General features: G+C 33.9%; 1 protein-coding gene across 8 annotated transcripts in view; it reads left to right on the top strand.

Moving 5' to 3' along the window:
* The window catches only part of LOC135832189 (growth arrest-specific protein 2-like), a 44,724-nt gene that overhangs the window by 17,688 nt on the left and 5,691 nt on the right, over nt 1–21,345 (top strand). For 3 of the 8 annotated variants that reach the window (XR_010556285.1, XM_065345284.1, XM_065345283.1), the window contains exons 2-8: nt 6,436–6,791; nt 15,020–15,144; nt 18,176–18,317; nt 18,821–19,040; nt 19,393–19,645; nt 19,728–19,853; nt 19,948–20,049. Coding sequence is in view for 7 of the 8 variants with exons in the window: in XM_065345284.1 (XP_065201356.1) it covers nt 6,509–6,791; nt 15,020–15,144; nt 18,176–18,317; nt 18,821–19,040; nt 19,393–19,645; nt 19,728–19,853; nt 19,948–20,049 (1,251 nt within the window). In the remaining variant the exon portion in view is untranslated. Of the gene's footprint in view, nt 1–5,011; nt 5,138–6,039; nt 6,192–6,435; nt 6,792–15,019; nt 15,145–18,175; nt 18,318–18,820; nt 19,041–19,392; nt 19,646–19,727; nt 19,854–19,947; nt 20,924–21,345 lie in introns of those variants that run through there. The other 5 variants (XM_065345278.1, XM_065345281.1, XM_065345279.1 and 2 more) reach the window with 3 other exon arrangements.

The raw sequence follows: 21,345 nt of genomic DNA, 5'->3' as shown, positions 1-21,345 counted from the left end.
CCGAAAGAGTCATGTGACCCAAATTACTTTAATTTTTGACCAAGAAAATCTTTACGAGATTTACCTTCATGATGACTTTCAACTTCTACGAATTCCATCGCTTTTGTCATGTATATCTACATTACTTCCTTAATTTTGGAAAATACGAGTCAGATTTACTAGCATCGTCTCGCCTGCGGTCCCTCGAGTCGATCATCATCGCAAGGTTAATTATATTTAATTTTCTCGCTAATACAACATCATTACGACGAAAATGGAAAATTTTAATGAATTTTTATTAGTCTTCGAAGCTACGATAGAACACAGTTTCATTAGGTATATAGGTAATATACGTACCTGATGCCATTAGTAGGTGGTAGAGGGGTGCGTATGTATTGTTTAGTGTTTATTTTTCAAATGCTAATGGCCTTATATAAAGGTGAAATTATAAAACGTCGTCGTCGTATCGATCGATTTTCAAAAATGCTCGTTATTGCGCGAATAAAACAAAAATAAATTACGAGGTGCTCTGAAAGGTCAAGAAGCGGATGTCGTTAAAAGGCCTATAGAAGTATAGAAATGTGTTGTATTTGTTTTACAAATTTCACATTTATCGGAAATCAATTTTGAAATAATTTTTAAATGGAGATTGTTTGTTCGGGAAAGGGATTACTCGTTAAGGTGTGTGCCTGGAAGGCTTACTCCGAGACACTTGATGGCCCATTTTGATAAAATCACGAGAGAGGTTATTTGTTTTGTACTTCTACTTACGTACTATTTTGCAAAGGTTCCGAATCCGATAAAATGTAAATCACTGATCACATAATCAAGGCTGTGATATTTTACCATGTTACACGTGACACTGTACGAGAGCAAACGACGATGACTTGTTTAGAATACCTACTCGAGTGTTATCAGATTTTTACTATTTTACTAGACATGGGTACCTCGTGTTCTTGTGTTTGTTGTTCTCGAATGCTATTGCACTTCGCGTGTGTACATTTTGGGAATACTTTACGAATTGAGATTTACGATAATTCGAGATCATTTAAAACAATGCGGCCATTAAACTTTAATGTTTGTCGATTCGAAAACATCGAAATATTTATCCCAATTGGTGATTAATTATTGCGGTATACTAAGTAATGACTCGATATATCGACCCTCAAATAAGTGTATATTACAGAAATAGTTCAAGGTTCATCTTGAGGCTGTTTAATTGATACTATGACACGGTAGTTTTTAGGTGACTGATTTTTGAAAATATCAACACCTGTGACCAGTAGATATAAGTAGATACAGATGTAGACCAACTTGTTTATCTTGAGAATACTCATTCTTGTAAAGAAACTGCATCCAAGTACCTATATAGTCTATCTAACTCGATGTGATTACGTATTAGTGCATACAATACAATGTAAATACAAACCTTACACCAGAGGATATTGCACCAATTGCCACCTAAACTACTTAGTGGTAGGTGCTCGTTATAACGGGATGGTGATTTGCGTGCGGTAATATTCATCAATTAGGTTCATATTTTTATTCAAAACTGGGTCTAAATCGACACGGTTTCAATACCGCATGGTGCTAATTTTAGATAATACCGGTCATTTCGTACCTGAATAAAGTTTGACTGAAAAATAAATATACTACATGCAACCTATCGCCACATACTTATAATAGAATATAAACGTAAACAACAGGTACACTTCATAGTACATATAATATACGTGTTCATCGTGTATAAATAATCAAGGTTACGTGGGAAGTAAATAAATATAGATACCTACTTTACAAATAAATACTCCTACATGGGCAGTTATAAGCTATAGCGATGAATATGCGAAATCAGAAATGTGGGTAATGATTACCTACACGTTATTTGTCGCATTTGGAATAATTAAAATGCTTCTTTTTAAAGCATAGGTATGTACCTACCTATGTATTTTAGAAAATTATTCTCATGGGAGTACTTTACTTACATACCAGCAATGTGTTAAAATAATTATCATTTTTGAGTACCTACTGAATTTAGTGTGATTAATCTTTAATTTCTAATAAAACCTAATTAAATGCAAGTGTGGTGAAGTGAGTGTGAATGTAAATGTTATGTAATTTTATATGCAGTACCATTACAAGTTATATGTACCTACCGGTGGTTTTAATTAGAAACAAATTTATCACGATTCATGGAGTGGGAGATGGAAAGGTAGTCGTAAAATTTCGACTCGTTTTTTTCTGAAGGTCTTGGTAATGATACCTATGATTATGAAGAATGAAAAGACTTCAAAAATGACGATATCACGCGGAACAGGAATTCCATAAATACCTCTCGACGTCTTTATGAGTACTGGAATGTATAAAATAGACGCATAATGTTGAATTTAAAAAATTGTATTTTGTCGAATAAGCATGCGTAGGTATCGTGAACATGTTGAATACTTATTAAGCTTACATCTTTTTTGGAACAAATTGAAACAACGAGATTACTCAAACGTTCAGCCATGTGAAAATTAGGTTTCGTTAGTATTGTTTCTATATTTTCAAAATTATCATGTTTTAAACTGAAAAATTACTCCCCTCCTCTCCTTTGAAATGTTTATTTTGATCCGAGGAATGGCATACTTGAAGTTCAGATAATAAAATGTCTCTGTATTAATTTGTTCCTCAAGAACCTTCGGTTCTTCTTCCCCAATCCTTCACAAAATTTCGCATAGTAAATTGTCAAAAAAAAAAAAACACCTAATGGAAAGATTTTTCATCTTAATAATTTTACTTTTGTAGTTTGATAGTCGATATCTACAATCTCGAATGTTATACCTATACCTATTTCCGAAATTAGTTTCTGTTCAAATCAAAGAAATTCCTCTAGATCTATAATGTATGTATAACCACAGAAACGTGTTCATCATTTTTTTGCAATTTGATTTCTAGTCCTCTTTTCTCCACTCTTCCATAAAGATAAGTAAGTGCTTCACACTGGTGTTTGAAAAATGACATTGGGTATATGCTGTATAGCTAATGTATGAATTAAATTTCATTTTCACCATTTTTATGACAATCTTTCCATGACCCTAAAATCAAAAAATCCGTCGAATGCTCCAAAATAGCTCAAAATGAACCAAGTTAGTATCATCAGATTTTAATACTCGAAAAAAATGTTGACTACCGAATTGAGATGTTTGAAAAAATACCGTGCTAAATTTTTCTTATTTTTCAAATTGGGTAATGTTAAACCTCCCAGGAATGAGCTCAACATTTTTTTCAATTTATAGCTTTTCTCAAATGCTACAAAATTTTTCAAATGACTCAAAAATGTTTTTTTCGAATATTTTTTGGTTCGAGTGGTCTCTCGATGTGTTTAGTGCTCGTACTTCCGTGAAGTTCATTTTCGTCAATTTTAGGAGTTCTCGAAATGAGCTGTAGGTAGGTACTTCTATAGTGCTTTCCTTCAAATATATGGTTGATTATCTTGCGAATATCTCCTTAAGATGACTGGTTGAATATTGTGAAATTGAACAACTGATTTTTATGTATATGGACATTGTTCCTACGTCTTATTGAGATCATTTTGCCATCGTTTTTTTGCTCGGCTCTGTCAAATTTTATTTTAAAAAACAAAAAATAAAAAAGAATGAAACACAACCCACCTTATAGTGACGATTTGGGTAAGGTCATCATGTCAGAAATATAGAATTGTAATGACTAATGATAGGCATCTGGTGGCAAAATATTTTTTTCATTTTTTTTTAAATCTTCGATTTGTAATTCTTAACTTTGTTTGCTGTAAAAAAGTTTTCTCATAGATTTCGTTTCAAATCTGATTATGGGCACTTTTTTGATTTTCTTCGTGTACATTGTACATTTCAACCCGAAAATCAAAAAAATGAGTCAAATATTCTTCAGTTTGAAAATAAATTTCATACTTAAACGTAGCTTACTTGGTTAAATAGTAGGTAAGCTTAAAACTCCCAAATTTAATGCATGCAAATTTTCAAGCTTTTCTGAAAAATTTTCTTTTTTACCTCAAAATGCATTCTGAAAGATGAGTTAAGTATTCCTAGAACTCTTGTACATCTTTGAAAATTCAAATGGCTGATTTTCGCATCTTTCCTAAAATATTCCTTTCAAAAAAAAAAAACAAAAAAAAAACAGCGCGACATATTGAATAGTTGATTCATTCCAATAATCAAATCAGATTGTGTCGTTTCTTTCGTAAATATTTCATGCATTTTGCTTTTCCTATACGCAGTGCATAGGAAAAAGAAAAAAGGGTTAATGCTTAATTGCTAGAGAATAAATAGCCTTTTTAATGCTTTATTGTAACTCTCCTATTGTTGTGGAGTTGAGCGTACATTAAAGCTAATAATGCTGGTTAAACTTGAATATTTTCTTTTGAAAATACATTAAACAATTGTATCTCGCACATTTTTCATGCATATATGTATACGTATTCATAATGCATTACAAATAAAACTTGCTTTCGTGTAGGTACGCGAATAAGTATACGAGAAGTACGTTTACGTACCTCCTCGTAAGTCGTATGTAGGTATCTAAACATAACTCGTCTTAGACTCCTACCCTCATCATCGTCGCATATTCTTTGAAATATTTTTAAAATTTTGTTCGGTGATTTAACCGCATCAACATAAACGCAAAACATTCATGAACTCCATTACAATTCCTTTCGCTATTAGTAAAATTACTGGGTACTTATGCATGCGCTTATGAAGCATTTGAAATCTTACAAAAAGCTTCAATTACTCAAGGGCTAAAACGGACGAATGTGACAATAATGGAAGTATAGATAGGTATGTACCTACCTACATCAAACCGCGAGATTAACCTATTATAGTCGCTTTCGTAGTCCGTCTACGCGTATAATTAAATAAAAAAGCAAAGTTCATAAAGTTCACTTCCTCGTGGTATGTATTCGTTAACATAACAATCCGTTTTAAATATATCGATTGTTGTACACGTTTTAGAAATACATAGAGTTGATTATAGTGTACAATACAGTAAAGGTTTAGGCACCTAGACCTACATGTGTGGTTTTTCTTCTTCGCATCGTCGCGATATAATTTGATTTTTAAACGGTCGCGTCACCTCACCTCGAAGATGTGCCACGATTATGTGAACGAATTTTAAATCATTGGTAGGTACGAGTCGCGAGTATTATACTTTCACCTCGACGCGTGTAATTTTGAAAAAGTTCTGTCGACTCGCCGAATCGGGCTCAGACGCGAGACGAATACCTATCTAATCGAATTGATCCCAACGAAAAAATCTCCATCGAAAGGTAGGCAATGGTGTGATTTATGTTTGAAAAGCTGACGCGATCTGTTCGAGTATTGGAGGTAGAAAAAATTGTTCGTTGGTTACAAGCTGACCGCGGAAAAGGTCACCGAATGCGGTATTAAGGATCATAATTAAATCGTGAGAGAACCAGGTGCTGGAATAGCGTTTTATTCGGCTCCCTATGTAATATTGTATACCTAATAAGTATGTATATTTTGCTAAAATATCGCGTAAACTTTCGTCGACAGGTTTGACTGTTTAGGAAAGTCGTTATTATGATTTTTTTTAGTCGGATTTTTTTCTCTTACTTCACTCGAAAGATTTCTCCTATTAATTTAAGTATTCGTAATTTTATTGTGCTGTGACGAGATTTAAATCTGTATTGTTTATGTGACACCTATGTAGGCGTTTAAAGACGCTAAATTGCCGCACGTTTTACCAATACAATCTCATTCGTAGAAAATAATTTCCAGTGTAAAAGTAACACGCATCGGAGTTTCGTGTAGTCAAACTATAAGTTAAGGAGGGGGAAGGGAGAGTGAGAGAATTTTCCGTGTAAATAACGGGTAAAATCTGCCTGAGCCACGAAATGCACAGGTTTAATTATCAAATTAAGCTTAAGTTACATCGGTGACGAGGGTGGCGAACGAACAACGTCAGCTTTTAAAGTACCCTCAACACGCAGACTCTATGACCTTGAAACAAACTACCCCGTTTACCCTGCTCTTTCGTCAGTTTCCTCGTTTGCGAAAAATTGCCAGACAAAAATGCTAAATTTGCAATCGCAATACAGTAGGTATCGATTTGTTGTATCGCGAGTTCTAGGTATATTTGGGTGAAGAAATTATCTAGGCTGTTCGCGAGAGAGTATGGTGGTTCGTTATGACAACGATGGCGATTGCATGTATTAGGTACGCATCTGGTTTATTTTTAAAAATGATTATCGTGTGTGGAAGATGTACGAGTATTAGGTACATTACATACATATAAGACGTAAACGTGATAATAATTATAGTATCGTAGATGTCGTTTAGTCGTCCAACAGTCTAGGAGTCTGTTGAGTTTTGGGTGCGCTGGATACGTTTCAGTATCACCCGTAAGCAATTCACGAGATGTTCTTAGCTAAAGTGCGTCGTTGTTTTATTGTTTTTGCAGCGATCAAAATGAGCGGGGGATGAAGCTACGTGGAATCGTTACGGTGGTACTTTGATCTGGCGAAAGTTGCCTTATGGAAGGCATCACGGAAATAACACGTCCAAGTAACGGATGGAAATTCAACGATCGCCGAAGCCCATCGCCGAAAATCGAGGATGCATGGGGTCCTCCGGGTATACTTGGACGCAAAGTACTCGGTACCACGCCGACACCTACGACACCCCTGTCCGAAATACCATTGCCGGAGACTGACGAAGATTACGCCGAATATTACCAGGATAAAATCAGCTCGACTCAGCAACGTCAGCTGTATCCGCTGCTGGAAGATTTGGCTGATTGGATCAATAAGTGCTTAGGTAAGAGTGCACTATATGCTCTTTGATAATATGTAGGTGTAGTCGTTCAATTGTTATGTTACTTATGTTAGGTATCTAGTGTTTTTATTTCGAGGTAGAAATCAGATTTCTGGATGATTTGTGATAGAAATTGATTCAATTTTGAATTTTTGGATTTTCAGATAATTTTTAAGTAGGTACATGTTTTTTTTTGTAAATTTAAATCGTTTTTCTAAAAAAAAACTTACGATTTTCTCAAATTTTGGTACTTTCAATTTTTCTTTAAGAAATTAAATTTTGATTGTACTCGTCGAAACACACGAAAATAACCCCTCTTGGAAAGTAAAGAGCCACAAAAAATCACAACTTACCATTAGAAAATTGAGCTTCCTAATTTTTGCTCAAATAATTTCAAAAACGTTGTCATTTGGAGAGAAACTAATCTCACTCTACAGGTGGGAAATTTTATTCATGGACGCTTGGTTTATTGATTTTCCCAACACCAATTTGAGTTGTTGAGTTCTCTAATTTGTTCAGAATACCTATACGTATTATTGAAAAGTCTTTTTAAAAAATCCTAAGGCTACGGACATGACATGAGCGTTGAGCGTCAGCGTGAGCGTTTTCAATTTTTCAAAATTCGTTTGGCGCTCTCGCTGATGCTCAAATATCAAAATTGTTTGATATTTCTGAGCGTTGAGTGTCATCGCTCAGAAATATTCTCGTCAAAACCGTCCAACATTAAGATTACGTTTTTTAAATTTTTGCCAACGCTCTCGCTAACGCTCAACGCTCATGTCATGTCCGTAGCCTAAGAAACAATTTTTTTGTGATGAAATGTTTGAATTTCACCACAAAAAGTTTAGGGTTTTAGTGTAAACAGGAAATATTTTAGGTGCCAGGTGTTTTTTTGTGATTAGGTGTCTTTTATAAAATGTGTGTGAAACTGTAAATGTGTATTGTGTGGTTCTGTTTTGATGAAGTTTTTTGTTATATGTATAGGTGATTTGTTTGTTTGTTTTCTTTTTTTTTTTAAATTTTGAACGAGCTGGAAAAGGTACTGAAAAATTTTTCAGTACTTGTTTCAGCTCGTTCAAAATAAAAAAACATACTTTTTTATAGAATTTTCAAAAGACTAGTTATAAATATGCATTACCTACTATAACTTATTTTCTATAATAGGAAATTAAAACTTAAATTTAAATGCAAAAGAAAAATTGAAACTGAATGTAAAATCAATCTTGTTTTCTAGAATTTTAATTTTTGGTACTGATTTTGAATCATATTTCATTTCGGTAGAGTGGAAACTGTCTTCAAAAAAAAAAAAAAAATTGAAAGAAGGTGGTACGGTGTTTTAAGTATGTAGAACATTTCTTTTTCAAGTGCGAATACGAAGATGAATTTTCTCCTACGTTAGTTATTTTGAGTGTTATAAAAGCGTGTCTTGGACTAGGAAAATCTTTTTCATTATACATGCTACGAAAGTATAAGTTTTCCGCCCTCTGTGCATGCTACGAAAATGCTCTATGTTTACCCGGGTCGAAAATGAAAATCTTTCAACTTTTAAAGGGTTCTGGAGGCGGAAAAAAGCATTCTACGGAAAAATGAAGTCGAGGAAAATTGTAGAGAATTAAATTTCCAATCGACATAATGTCTTTAGTTTTTTTCTAGGAGGCTTAGTATTCGATATATTTACTATGCAAAAAAGGGGTCATACTCATCACTTTAACCAAAAACGGGCGTAAAACTTATTTTCGTAACATGAATAATGAAAAACATCTTACAATGCAAGAAGCGACGTGAAGAATGTTTGGTCTCGTGCTTTAACTCTCCTCGCCTTCGGCTCGGCGAGTCAAATTGCACTCGACCAAACATACTTCACTTTCGCTCCTTGTATTGTAATATACTATTTCCAGTGAGATGCAGAATCTCAAACATAGAAATCCCGATTCTGACTAAAATTCAATTAGTGGAACTGATTAAATACTTGGGTACTCGAAAACAAGAAATAGGTAGGTAGTAAGTAGGTACCTGGTACCTACCATAACAAAAATAAAAAGGAACTCTTTTGAGAATTTATAGTTTTTCTCTTAGTTGTCGGTGACGAGGAGGAGAAGTGAGGCTACAAATGTGTAACTATGGACAGATAAATGAATTCAAATTTTGTGTTGAAAAAAAATCAGAATAATCATTCGGAGATCTTGGTGTACCTACCTACCCATCCTATACCTATTACTCCACCCCATTACGTCTTGTAGGCTGTATATGCACTAGAATAAGGTATATGCGTATGTACTTTTTATTTAAAGCAAGCAGCTAATTAAGCACGCTCGAGTTGAATACCCTTTTCTACTAATTTTCCACCATGTTCCTTCCACTTGGAATTAGAACGAGTAGATTATAAGGTGATATACCATACAAAATTACCTAGAATTTACATACTAATTGAAGTAATTTATTGTAGAACTTGATGAAAAATTCCAAATCTGTATCGTGAAAGCAAAGCCTATATATATGAGTACCTATCTATCTATACGCCATGCCAACATATTGCGCGCTTTGTTATCATTTTAAAAAATTTTCTGCATCTACCACATATCCGTTTCATATCATATTTGTCTTATTGTCAAGATAAAACACACAGATACTCGTATATCGTACATCGTTGTCGAAATAAATTCACCCATTCGTACACTGAAATGATTTTCGCATTCGCAGTCTATTAGATTATTATATTATACACGACATATTATTAACTCGTAGAAAGTTCTCATGCCATATTGATTTTTACTTTCGGGAAAAACTTGAAACAGATATTATTTTTTTAATGAAATTTTTTGATTTATGATTACCTTTATAGTATATGAGTTTGAAACGAAATGAACAGAACTCACATGATCACGTAAATCATGCCGCATGCTCTTGGTAGTACCTTGTACTAGAGCCTCGGCTCCTATATAAACAATATCTTTACAGTAATAATAATATATTTTACCGCGCAGTGATAAATAAAAACCGGTAGCGAGTTATGCTTATCATTTTCCTTCGATTTTTTTCATATTTTGCTAATATTAAACGATCACGAATAACGTTTATAAGCGCGCGTTTATCTGCTATTTTTTTCTCTAGCCCTCGTGCCGATCATCATATTATTTTCTGGCATTTCTGCGTACATACCGCGCGTGATAATAGTTTTGTTGTTATTATTGTTGCTGTATGTGTGACAGTTCTATGCAACGATGGTTACCATCAGGAAATGTCATAGGCCTATATGTCGGCAATTATATACCTACCTACCTATTGCTGCACGACATATAAAAACATATAGGTGACCTATTTAGCGACCTTCACCTTGTTCAATATGCCCATTGCCTACGTTATTTTTTCAAGTGGATATAGGTATAAATAAAAAAATGAATTGTTTTATTGTGATACCCACAGAGAATTCTGAGAGATAGGTAAACATCATGGTGGTAGGTCTATAATCTATGACGATTTGAAATTTCTTCGATTTGCGGTTATTTTCTCTCAGAGTGGTGGCAACTTGATGAGAAAGCTTGCACCATACTTGAACCAAATTCAAGCATGATTGAGCTATCTAGGTACTCGTACTTGAAGAATACCCATCTACCAAATTGGCTCGGAAGGGGGGGGGGTTGAAATTTGGCATGTTGAGTAGATTCGGAAGTACCGAGGAGTCTTTTCAGAGTTTCAAGTTTCTTAGGTACCTACCCCTTTCTCTAGTTTTGAAGAAGTGAATTTTTGCTCTTTTTAAAAGCAATTTTCAATTTCTTTTCCATCACTGAAGCCCGCCCTAATTGACTTATAGAGAGTAAAAGTTTGGCATAACAGTAATGTAAAGCTTCTGAATTAAATATACCCTACCTACCTACCCATCCAACCACTTCAATATCTATCTTTCTATCAGCCCTTTACCTTTGTCCTTCTGGTACTGAGAAAAACAAACAATTTTCAATCGAAATATTGACTTAGGTATTCGTGCATTTCAACTATTGTTTGTGAGAACTGAAGGGCATTAAATTATGGATCATTCCCGTCCGTGTCAACTCGGCCAGAACAATACAATTTTCAAACTTGAGTTTTTTGATTTTTCTATAAAAATGTCACTACCTATATTTTAACCCCCCCCCCCCCCCCCACCTAAGAAAAATTTGTCCCCAGCCTTTCTGGCAGTGGAGTGATTTTCGCAGTATCTTTTAGGACCTACCCTATGCTTTAAAAGATAATTCTGCCACTAACGTTGTTCAAAACTGTTTTAACCGTTCGAAAGTAGGTGAGTTAAAATCACATTAATTTGAAATGTTGAATGTTGAAAGTTGAAAGTTGATATTTTCAATTGAAAGCTCTGATTTTAAAATGGCAGACAAGTTTCAGCTGAGCGTTTGTATTTAAGTAATAGTTCTACTTATTTTAAAATTACGTAAAAATTACCTCTAACATATTTTTTGATGCTGATATTTGAAATATAACATCTTATACTTATGTAAAATTGAGACTCTCTTAAATTTTGGAGGAAAAACGAAAAAAATGTCAGTCCTGTGATATATCGAATTATATGTTATCAAAGGTGGTAAACACGAATATGGCTTTATTTTTTTTTACCTTCGCTATTTCACATCCTCCAAACTTTTTTTTGGGGTAAAAATATGAGATATTAACGAAGTTATGCGATTACTTTTGCATGCTCTCTTAATCTAAGTTCATGTGAACCTGAAGTTTTTCTGCCGGTTCGTGTACCTTCTTCGTTTGCATGGTCAAAATTTTCAAAATTAAAAAATAAATATCGAATGAAGAATTATGTGACTTTTGGAATTCAATCGATTCATTAAAGAGGAAAATTTGTAAATTTCGTTCTTTGTACCGATTTTTGATTTTTTAAATGTATTATGTAGTTTATCGTTGGTGATTTGAAAAAAAAATTGAAAAAATTAGGACCCAATTTTTGGAATGTGTCATCAGTGTGATCCGTTGAAATTCAGGTAGGGTTGATTTCAGGAGTGCTACAGTGTTGATGAATTTTTGAAGAATATCTCGTCAAATTGATTTTTGGGAGGGAAGTGGAAAATTTTTCCCTTCCTCTCTAAAAATCGGAAAATTTTTCTCCGCCCCCCTAAAAAAAAATCAATCTTGTCTCTTACATTTCGAAAACAGCTAATTACACGTTATTTTTCTAAAAAATTTCGCCCTCGCTTCGCCTGGGGCTAGATCACTTTCCTTTCCTCTGACCAAAGTAAGAGGAGAGAAAAATTGACTTCTCCCCTCAAAATTAATGATGAGTTCTCAAAAGCTTCAGCCCTCGCTTAACTCGGGCTTTTATGGTATCAAGATATACTCTCCCAATGACAAGGCTTTTATGGTATCAAGATATACTCTCCCAATGACAAAAAATTTTGAAGCCGTGAAAACAAAGTTTATACCTACATCATCAGCTCCTCATATTATTACTTTTTTTTTACAGCTTTCGCCCTCGCTTTGCTCGGGCACATTTGAATTCTGCTGCGCGAACTTTCGAACATTTCCTAGAATGGAAAAATAAACCCAAAAAATTTTAAAAACATAAGTATCGACTCCATTAATGAAAAATTTCAATTACACTTGAATAACTATTCAACATTTTTGTTTCCAACTTAATCCGTTAAAAAAATGGTTCGAACAATCTCTGGCCAATTAATTGGAAATTTTTTTGTTGAGTTATGGGGGGGGGGGAGGGTTTTACAGTGAATAGGGGGGAACTCGTCAAATTCTCAGGGGGATCACAGCACCCCTGGTTGATTTTGTGAAATCTCTCAATTTCCAATTCGAACATTAAGCATCTTGTTTACATGAAATTTCAAAAAAACACATTCCGAATTTTTAGTTTTAGATTTGTTGAAATTTTCAAACTTTGTCCGTTAAATTAGGTACCCTAGACTCGAGACATTAAGGGCCGTATTCATAGACGCTACTTAAGGGTCACTTGGCTAAGTGGTGAATTTTGAAGCAATTTTTCCAGGCGTGATTGAATTTTTGAAATTTTGTTTATTGGTAAATTGAGAGATTGGACTCCGAAGTATTTGATTTATTATTATTTTAAAAATATGAAATTTTTATTCGTTTATGAGAAAAATTGCTTCAAAATTCATCACTTAGCCAAGTGACCCTTAAGTAACGTCTATGAATACGGCCCTGAGAGTTCACGGTATACCTACTTTTCAAAATTTCAAGTTCAACTGGAATAGTTATTCGTCTCGAAGAAATATTGCGTGTCAAAATATTGTATCCGTGGTTCGTTAAAAAAAAAAGGAAAAAGAAAAATGTTGCGAAGTAGCGCGGAAAAGCACAATTCTATGACCCAATTCTCAATCCCAATCAGAGGGTAAGTTAGTTTAGCTTAAGAAGAGACGTAATTGTGGAACCGGACAAAAATGACGTAATACAAAAATCAATAATTTTGTAAAATGTGGCAGGCGCCGAAAAGGATGATTCAGTTCGACGAAGAGAGGCATTTCAAGGTAGAAATACTCGTTCATAGGTAAGGTATGTACTTTGAACGAATGTGGTAACAAGTGTCAGTAAAATAACGATTGAACCCCTTGATTTTGAACCTCTCTACTAGCCTACTTTTGTGCCTACTCTTATAGTACTCCCTGTAAACATTGTTTTCACTTTCTTCTACTACGTAAACGTAAGTATGTACATACATCCGTAGACGTATGCACTATGAAGACTGCAGAATGCAACAAAGAATCACTGTTTCAAGTTAACATGCACCAGGTTAGCTAGATATTTACTTACTCGCGTGGAAAAGGGTATAATATTGAAATTTTTCGTTATTCAACACGTTTTATAACATACAGATGCAGTCATTTTTATTGATCACGTTTTAAATGCTTGCGCATTTTTTTTATACGTATTGTGGAAATATACATTAGGTTGCATTTAATGGCCGAATATATCACGGAAGAGTGCTATTTTTCCGGATCGTTAAACCAGTTTCAAAGCCCATCAGTGTACAAAAGGGAAATTGTATTTAATTACTTTTTCATAATTATCCGATCCATTAAATTTAGCAACTTTAATAGCTCAGAATCGATGCGATGCGATGGTCGAATATACGTGAAAATTTTGCACCTCGTCAAAGAGACCAGAGAGTTGTGCAAATTCGTACCATATAAGTACCTATACCTAGACCTACCTAAGTACCTACCTACGTGAGATAACACGTAATAATAGAAAGGTTTTTCTCTCATCATAAGTCAGACTACTAAAACACGAAAACTGATGTATACGATATGGCGTGCATTGTGACATGTTTTAAAATGTGTAATTAATTCGGCTTCCGAATTAAGAGAGGAAAGAAAAACACCGCAGCGGGATAATCACTTTCGAATGATTAAATCAAATTTGCACTTTCTTCGATCACCCGGTAGGTCGTTGTGTGAGATTTATGAACTTGATCTGTGCAATGCAGTGCAGTGCAGTTGGCATTCTGAACAGCGTGAAGATCACTGTTTGGTGTATCGAAAAATCACTCGTACTCTACTCTCGAGTTCGATACCTACCTATTTGGTTTTTTAACTTCTCGTTTATTTCCTATGAAAAGAGTGTGTTGTTGACAAGCTGTACAAGTTGATTTTTTATACATCTACTTATTACTATAGTTCACGCGGCTATAGATGAGTATATTGGGATGGAGACCAGCTGTAACACGTGTTCATGATCTGTATACCAAGCACGTCGTTATACGATAAAACTTATTTTTCCTCCTCTCTCGCTTAATTATAAGCATCCGGTTGCATTCATTGGTACCTTGGTTGTGTGAATGTGTGCAGTGTACCTACGTTTTAGGCTCCCTTTTCTTTTGAGATGTGTCCATCTTCATAAGGGTCAAAATTTCCCATTGTTGAATGGTAGTATGATAGCGGTAGAGGTGTTGTCGCGGTATACGTATAATACGTATTACGTATACAAAATAAGTACCTATTCGAATATACGGCACGTTTTGAGGCAGTTGTACTAATATGTTTACTTTGATATTGCCTTTCCGACGAGAATTTAGTTTTTGTCACATGTCCAGAATGTGCTCGATTGCGTTCATTAGGTACATACTAATATATCACAACGACAGATAAAAAAGCTTAAAAGTACCGTGCACCTTAAGGAATCGATGTCCAAAGTGCATTGTACCTACGATTCTGTTATTTAAATGTACAATTTTTAAAACGATGAATTATTTCATTCTGTTTCAGGTATCGAATACCTACAAGGTGGTAACTTGTTGGATATGCTGGACAATGGAGTATTATTATGTCAATTAGCGAAATTAATCCAAGAAAAAGCAGAACAAGCTGTAGAAGCAGGCCTCACTTCACCGGTGAGTGAAATTAATTTATTTACTCGTAGTATGTAGGTATTCTTTTTCTTTATAAATAAGTCCTTTAATACCGAGTACCTATACCTACTCGTACTTGGTCTTGAAGTCTAGATTTACTCTACTTACGAGACTTGGACCTATTCTATACCGATATAGGTACAACGATGCATAAAATGTGAAATCACTTCTGGTGTCCTTTATTCTAATATTTACTAGTTGAATGATTACTATTAAAGAGATACGAGTGTTTATTCGAATGAATTACGCATTTAATGTGTAACTATGTGGGATGAATTAGTGGAGACAGAACACGATGCGAGCAAGGAAAAAAATACGTGAAATAACGTTCGGGTCAAGATGAGTCATGCTTTTGTTTATATTATTATTACGCGGTTTATTCGAAGAATGACGTAATTTTGCACGTTGAATAAGGGATGGAATCGATGAAACCCTTTTCTCTCTAAACGTTTTATGGATCCTACGATAAAACGCTACAAACACTAGGCTATACTATACATACACTATATCAAGACCTACTATTTCATTCTTGACTGTAGCAAATATTTACCTTATAATTTTTGTAAAATGTGCGTGGCTAAAGTATAATGATAATTTTTCAAGTAACGTACTTAATCCAAATAACTGCAGATTATCACCTATATTTTTCAATTGTTGGTCCATTTTTAGATCTATTTAGATAGATTTATTTATTTCAATCTCTAAACGGTATCGTGTCCTCGATATGAAAATAGTACTCTCGTAAGGTATAGTATGAGAAACGCTGACTTAATACTGCTCCAGGTTGATCCCCTTGAATTTCTGTTAGAGATCTCTCTTTATCCAACTCGATGGCGTAATTATACTTACTAGCAAATCTACCACTGCGAAATCATACTGTCATTCATTTTTCAAAACAATTAATGAAAAGAAAGAGCAATCAGTGATGAAACTGTCTGATGAATTAGCGAGCGATTTATAAAGGCGTGTACTCGTACTTAATTCAGCGCAATGTGAAAATCATTTTTTTCTGTCATATTTCGAAAAGCGATTCAAATTTGAGAGGTGTTACAATTGGCAAAAAAAAGTTTGAGCCGATGTATGAAAAAATCAAAATCACCCTACATATGTATTTATTTTTTGAATTTTTGCAGGTAAGTATAAGGTATTTAGAATTAAAATTTGCCCTTTAAAAGTATTATAATTATAATATCTTCTTAATAATGAAGTCCAATTCTGGTGAAAGGCTGGAAATCGTTCATTATTCTATACACCATTTTAAATCGACTAGGTACTTTCGAACAATTTAGTAGGTGAGACTTTAGTGCACTGATGAAAAAATATGACACCTACAATTTTGAATAACGGTGTTCGTGAAGTACTGATCAATTTTGGTATAATCTCCTCTTACTATCAATTCGAACTGAAACTTTCAAATTCTGATAGAAATTTTCAAAATTCAAAATCTACCTAGAAGCTCTACCCTTATCAATTTATAAAGTGAAAAATTTTGAATTTAGTGAAGAATAATTTTCTGTAGGTAGTTCTTGAATCAAATAAATTCGAAAAATGATTAGCACCTAAAAGCTCATAATGTTGTTTTTGTAGGGGGAGCGAGAGGGCATTCGCTGTCTTGCTTGAAATTAGATACCTACATGTATTCAAAGTTTGTTTATGTCTTCAATTCTCGTTTTATTTCTCATCGAAAACTGTATCATATGTAGATAAACATTATAAGTTAGGTAGTATAACACTTGATATAAATGTACTATTTTTCACAAAGAAAATTTTCATTTTCAAATTTTTCATGCCAGTTATTCATCTGAAAGAAATATATTATCCGTGAGACGTTCGACAGAATTAAATATTAAATCGCGAATTAATCGTTCGAGGAATTAATTTTATCAGTTGAATTACTCGCGTCAGTTGAAAGAAAGTACTACCTACCAAGGGTGATGAAATTATTCTACGAAGATATTTTAGGGATTCCTAAATTGTTCAAGATTAGAAAACATAATATAGTAGGTATCACAAGAATGTAGCTTTTACAATTTTTTTTGCATATTTGCAATGATTAATATCATGTATTGTAATTTCTAGATATCTGAGTGGAGGGGAAGGGGCTGAATTTTTTCAAATACTTTTTACTCAAATATGCGTGCCTAGATACGTTTACGTACCTACTACCTACCTACCCACGTATCAACATAATTATCATCTTAATGCGATGGAATATCAATATGATTCACCAATTTCTTATCAATTTGTCGAGTTTTGAAGTAAAAGATAGGATGTCAGGAGTAATGATAAGAAAAATAGTTTTCATAATTCGAGATATTGTGGATTGCATGGTCAATGGTCATGCTTTAGGATTGCTGGTCAATTAAAAACTCAAACTTGATATTTTATCAAAACGCATTAGATATAAGTAATGTGGTTTTCAAATGAAAAATTAAACATTTTTTTTTTACTCTGAAAATTAATGTTTTTTTTTCAACTCCAATTTATGGCAATTTTTTTAAAATTTTTGTTTTTTGGGATTTTTTTCAAATAATAAACCCCTCGAGCTCTGGCAAAGAAAAAAAATGCAATGAAAATAACTGTGTAAATTTTTTGAACTTTATTTCAAATTAAAATTCAGTGGTTTTAATTTTTTTGAAATGTTGGAAAAATTACAGAAACTTAGCGTAAAGTACTAGATATGTATCTAGTTGATTACCTATTCAGTATGATCTATTGACTATTCTTATTAAAAGATGCCAGAAGAAAAAATCTGGAATAGGTAGTACATAGATATTCGATGCATGCCTTTATTTCCTAAAAGTTTTCTAGAAAAAATCCCCACTCAGATGCAAAATTTATGAATTCAAATCTTGATAGTTACAGCACTTCTACCCTTTTTTTCTGTCAATAATTCCATAAAAAATCTAAAAATAGTAAAAGTAATTATGCATAAGTACGTATTAATTTGAAACATATTTTATGTGTACTGTCTTGTGTTACTCAAAAAATACCATGTTTTTTACATGTTCAGCCTGTTCCAACCATTCCATCCAGATGTTTCAAAACAGCAGCACGAAGAAGCTTCTTTTCTCGTGATAATATGGAAAAATTCATCCTGTTTTGTAAAAAAATTGGCGTTCATGAAAATTTATTATTTGAAAGCGATGATTTAGGTACGTAATGAAACAAGTAGATACGTATTTATATCTGTTAGGATTTCTTTTTACTTAACTAGACCTACCTACATTACTTGACTCAAATTTGAAGCTATTGTCTTGCACAATCCTTGCTCCAACCCTCCTCCCTTCCTAAAAAAGGCCACACTCCGTGAATTAAGTAAAAACATTTCCCAATTTCAATATTTTCGCAAGACACGGTGGTGTTCATATCGAGCTAAAAGTATCTACTTAATACTTATACTCGTATATGTATTTATAGTACAAAAACCAATATAATTCCGCTAATGAGATGTCATTGACTCGAAAAAAATAACCCGAAGCGAGTCGCGAAACAACACGATAGGTTATTTCGTAACGCCTTACTTTTAAAGAATACATGCAACATGTCGTGCATCCAATATCAATTCGTTATCGAATTAATTAAATAAACGGCGCGGCGCAGCCGGTGAAGATGTTCGTTGACTCGTATTATATTCACGTGTTTTTTATGCATTAAGTTTTACAGAATAAACCTCGAAATGTGATCCTGTGTTTAATGGAGGTATCCAGATTGGCTACTAGGTTCGGGGTAGAGCCTCCCGGATTAGTCAAATTTGAACGCGAAATTGCCGAGGAAGAGGAATCGCAACATGATTCCGGCCTGTCTCACGATTCCATATCATCTTGGCAGCTCCGCGAGTCTCCAAAACCTACCTCTCAACCTCAAAGATTATGCAGGTGGATAGTTGTATTTATATTGAATAATCTTGAATCTTGATTTTTTTGCTCATATCTCGATCCCTCCGTAGTACATATTATTTTTCAGTGCCTTATGAGGGTGATCGTTTTGCACCCCCACCCCCACCCCCAACCCCCAAAAACAAGTCAAATGGAGGTGAGACGGTTGCACATGATCGTATCTAGATGTTAGAGTCTAACTTCGCCTTAATAAGGGTAGGGAGGAGGGTATACGTTGATGGGGCTTTTTCAAGGTCTATATTCAACTTTTGTGCCTCATCTCCATTTAATTCAGCTTTCAAATAAATAATCCTGGCACCTGATAAATATTTTTTTTTCTCTCTTATTACAGTTCCTCTACTTCTCTGAATAATGGTAAACATTACACGAATAACATTATTGAAAATGTAGACGAAAATATCGCTATTAATGGAAACGGCGTTTTGAGACGAACAACCAGTGAATATGGCCCTCTTAACGGAACTAATGGTAAATCTCATCACGTTGATTCTGCTGCCGAAGATGAATGGTCTCGAGAAAGTTCTGAAGAACGTTCCGATTACGGCGGCACTGACCGACAGTCTACCGATGATCTCGATAAAAAGGTATAAATTCCTATAAAAATTGTATAATGTTCTCTATTCGAGTACTTAAGTACGTTTAATAAAAATGTAATTCTTCTTAAAGGTACAACGAACCACTCATATAGTTCGGAAACAATGTCGCTGTGCGACTGGCAAATGCGAAAAGCTGCAAGTGAAAAAAGTAGGCGAAGGACGTTACACAATCGGTGGTAGAAATGTCTTCATTCGAGTTAGTTTCTTCATTTATTATTCTTCTATGAACATTTTATTCGTCTATTCGTCTGATCAATTATTTAATAAACGTACCGTAAAATTGTTCACAGTTACTGAAAGGAAGACACATGATGGTACGTGTAGGTGGAGGCTGGGATACCCTGGAGAATTTCTTAGCTCGCCACGATCCTTGTCAGTCATTTACCAGATCTGTAAGTAGAACAGCTTCACCATTACCTTCGAAAAATGGTATTCGAAGACACTCCACTCCTCATTACCGTAGTTCACCAGTAGATTCGTTAATTTCACGATAATAATGTGACTTTTAATCGGTACTTTTTACCTAGGTATGTGCTTTAAAGTAACGAGACTATTTCATAAGAACAAATAAGCTCTCATTACATCACTTGTATGTATTTTACTTACGAACACAGTTTTTTATTTCTGGTGCTAACAAGCTTTCAAAAAAATGTACCTATTCCTAATCGAGATTGTGATATGCCTATTATGTTTTAACGCGATTTTTTTTTTAAATTTCAAACCGATAGGAGATTGTTTCGTCCTGTATGTTCGTAATTGAACGTACTCTTATTATTTTATTCCTATTCGAAATCAAATTTTTTGTTTTATTATTTTTAACAAACATTAACATAATTGTCTCTTTTATTTTACGTTTCATTTTTTCTTTTTTTTCTCTTAGTCTAACGAATTTTATTTTTCGAAACTTGTGTACAAAATTAAATAGTACCTACCTATGTGTTTTACGTACCTAATTTATTTTATTTTTGTTTTTTGTACTGAAAGTATCGTACGTAAGGTGTTTATATAGGGTTATATGAAACATACGTATTGTGTTGTTATTTTTTCCGAAATTCATGTTTCGGAGTTAACTGTGTGGCTGTAAAAAAAATGATGACGTCTAGAATTTTGACGTGTTGTTTGAAAAAGAATTCAATATGATGATGATGCCTGTGTAGTGTGGGTACAATGAATAACTATAGGTACCTATTGGTTATTTTTGTTTTCAATTTCGATGTTAACATGATGAAATACAGTAATTCGTTGAAATAAACATTTTATAACGTGTTTGTTCACTTCGGTCATCTTTGATTTATGCTCGTATTTTGTGCATCATTAATGATCACGTTGTACGAACGAAGCAACCCTTGCTGGCTAACTTGGTATTGTGGTTAATTTTGAGCTTAGATCGTTAGTTTGGTTGTTGGTAGATATTTGTAGAACATTGGTAGAGAGCAATAAAAGGGTACCTATAAGTAGGTACTTGGCAAAGATCGTTTTCGAAAATAATGATTTAATAGAAAAATGTCGGTATCAGACAATTATTGAAGTTTTTTTTTCCGAAAACGAGCCGAAAAAATACACCAACAAAGTACATACAACATTTACCTAACAGGTTTTCACATACGCGTATGATAATTGTAAACGTATTCCCCTAACCTTATGGGCTAAACAGGTAATGTCCATAAAAAAAATTGTAATTTCAATTT

The sequence above is a fragment of the Planococcus citri genome, chromosome 1, assembly GCF_950023065.1.
Source record: "Planococcus citri chromosome 1, ihPlaCitr1.1, whole genome shotgun sequence".
NCBI classification, from domain to species: Eukaryota; Metazoa; Arthropoda; class Insecta; order Hemiptera; family Pseudococcidae; genus Planococcus; species Planococcus citri.
Note: the sequence above shows the minus strand (reverse complement) of the source record. Positions and strands in the feature narration are given on the sequence as shown.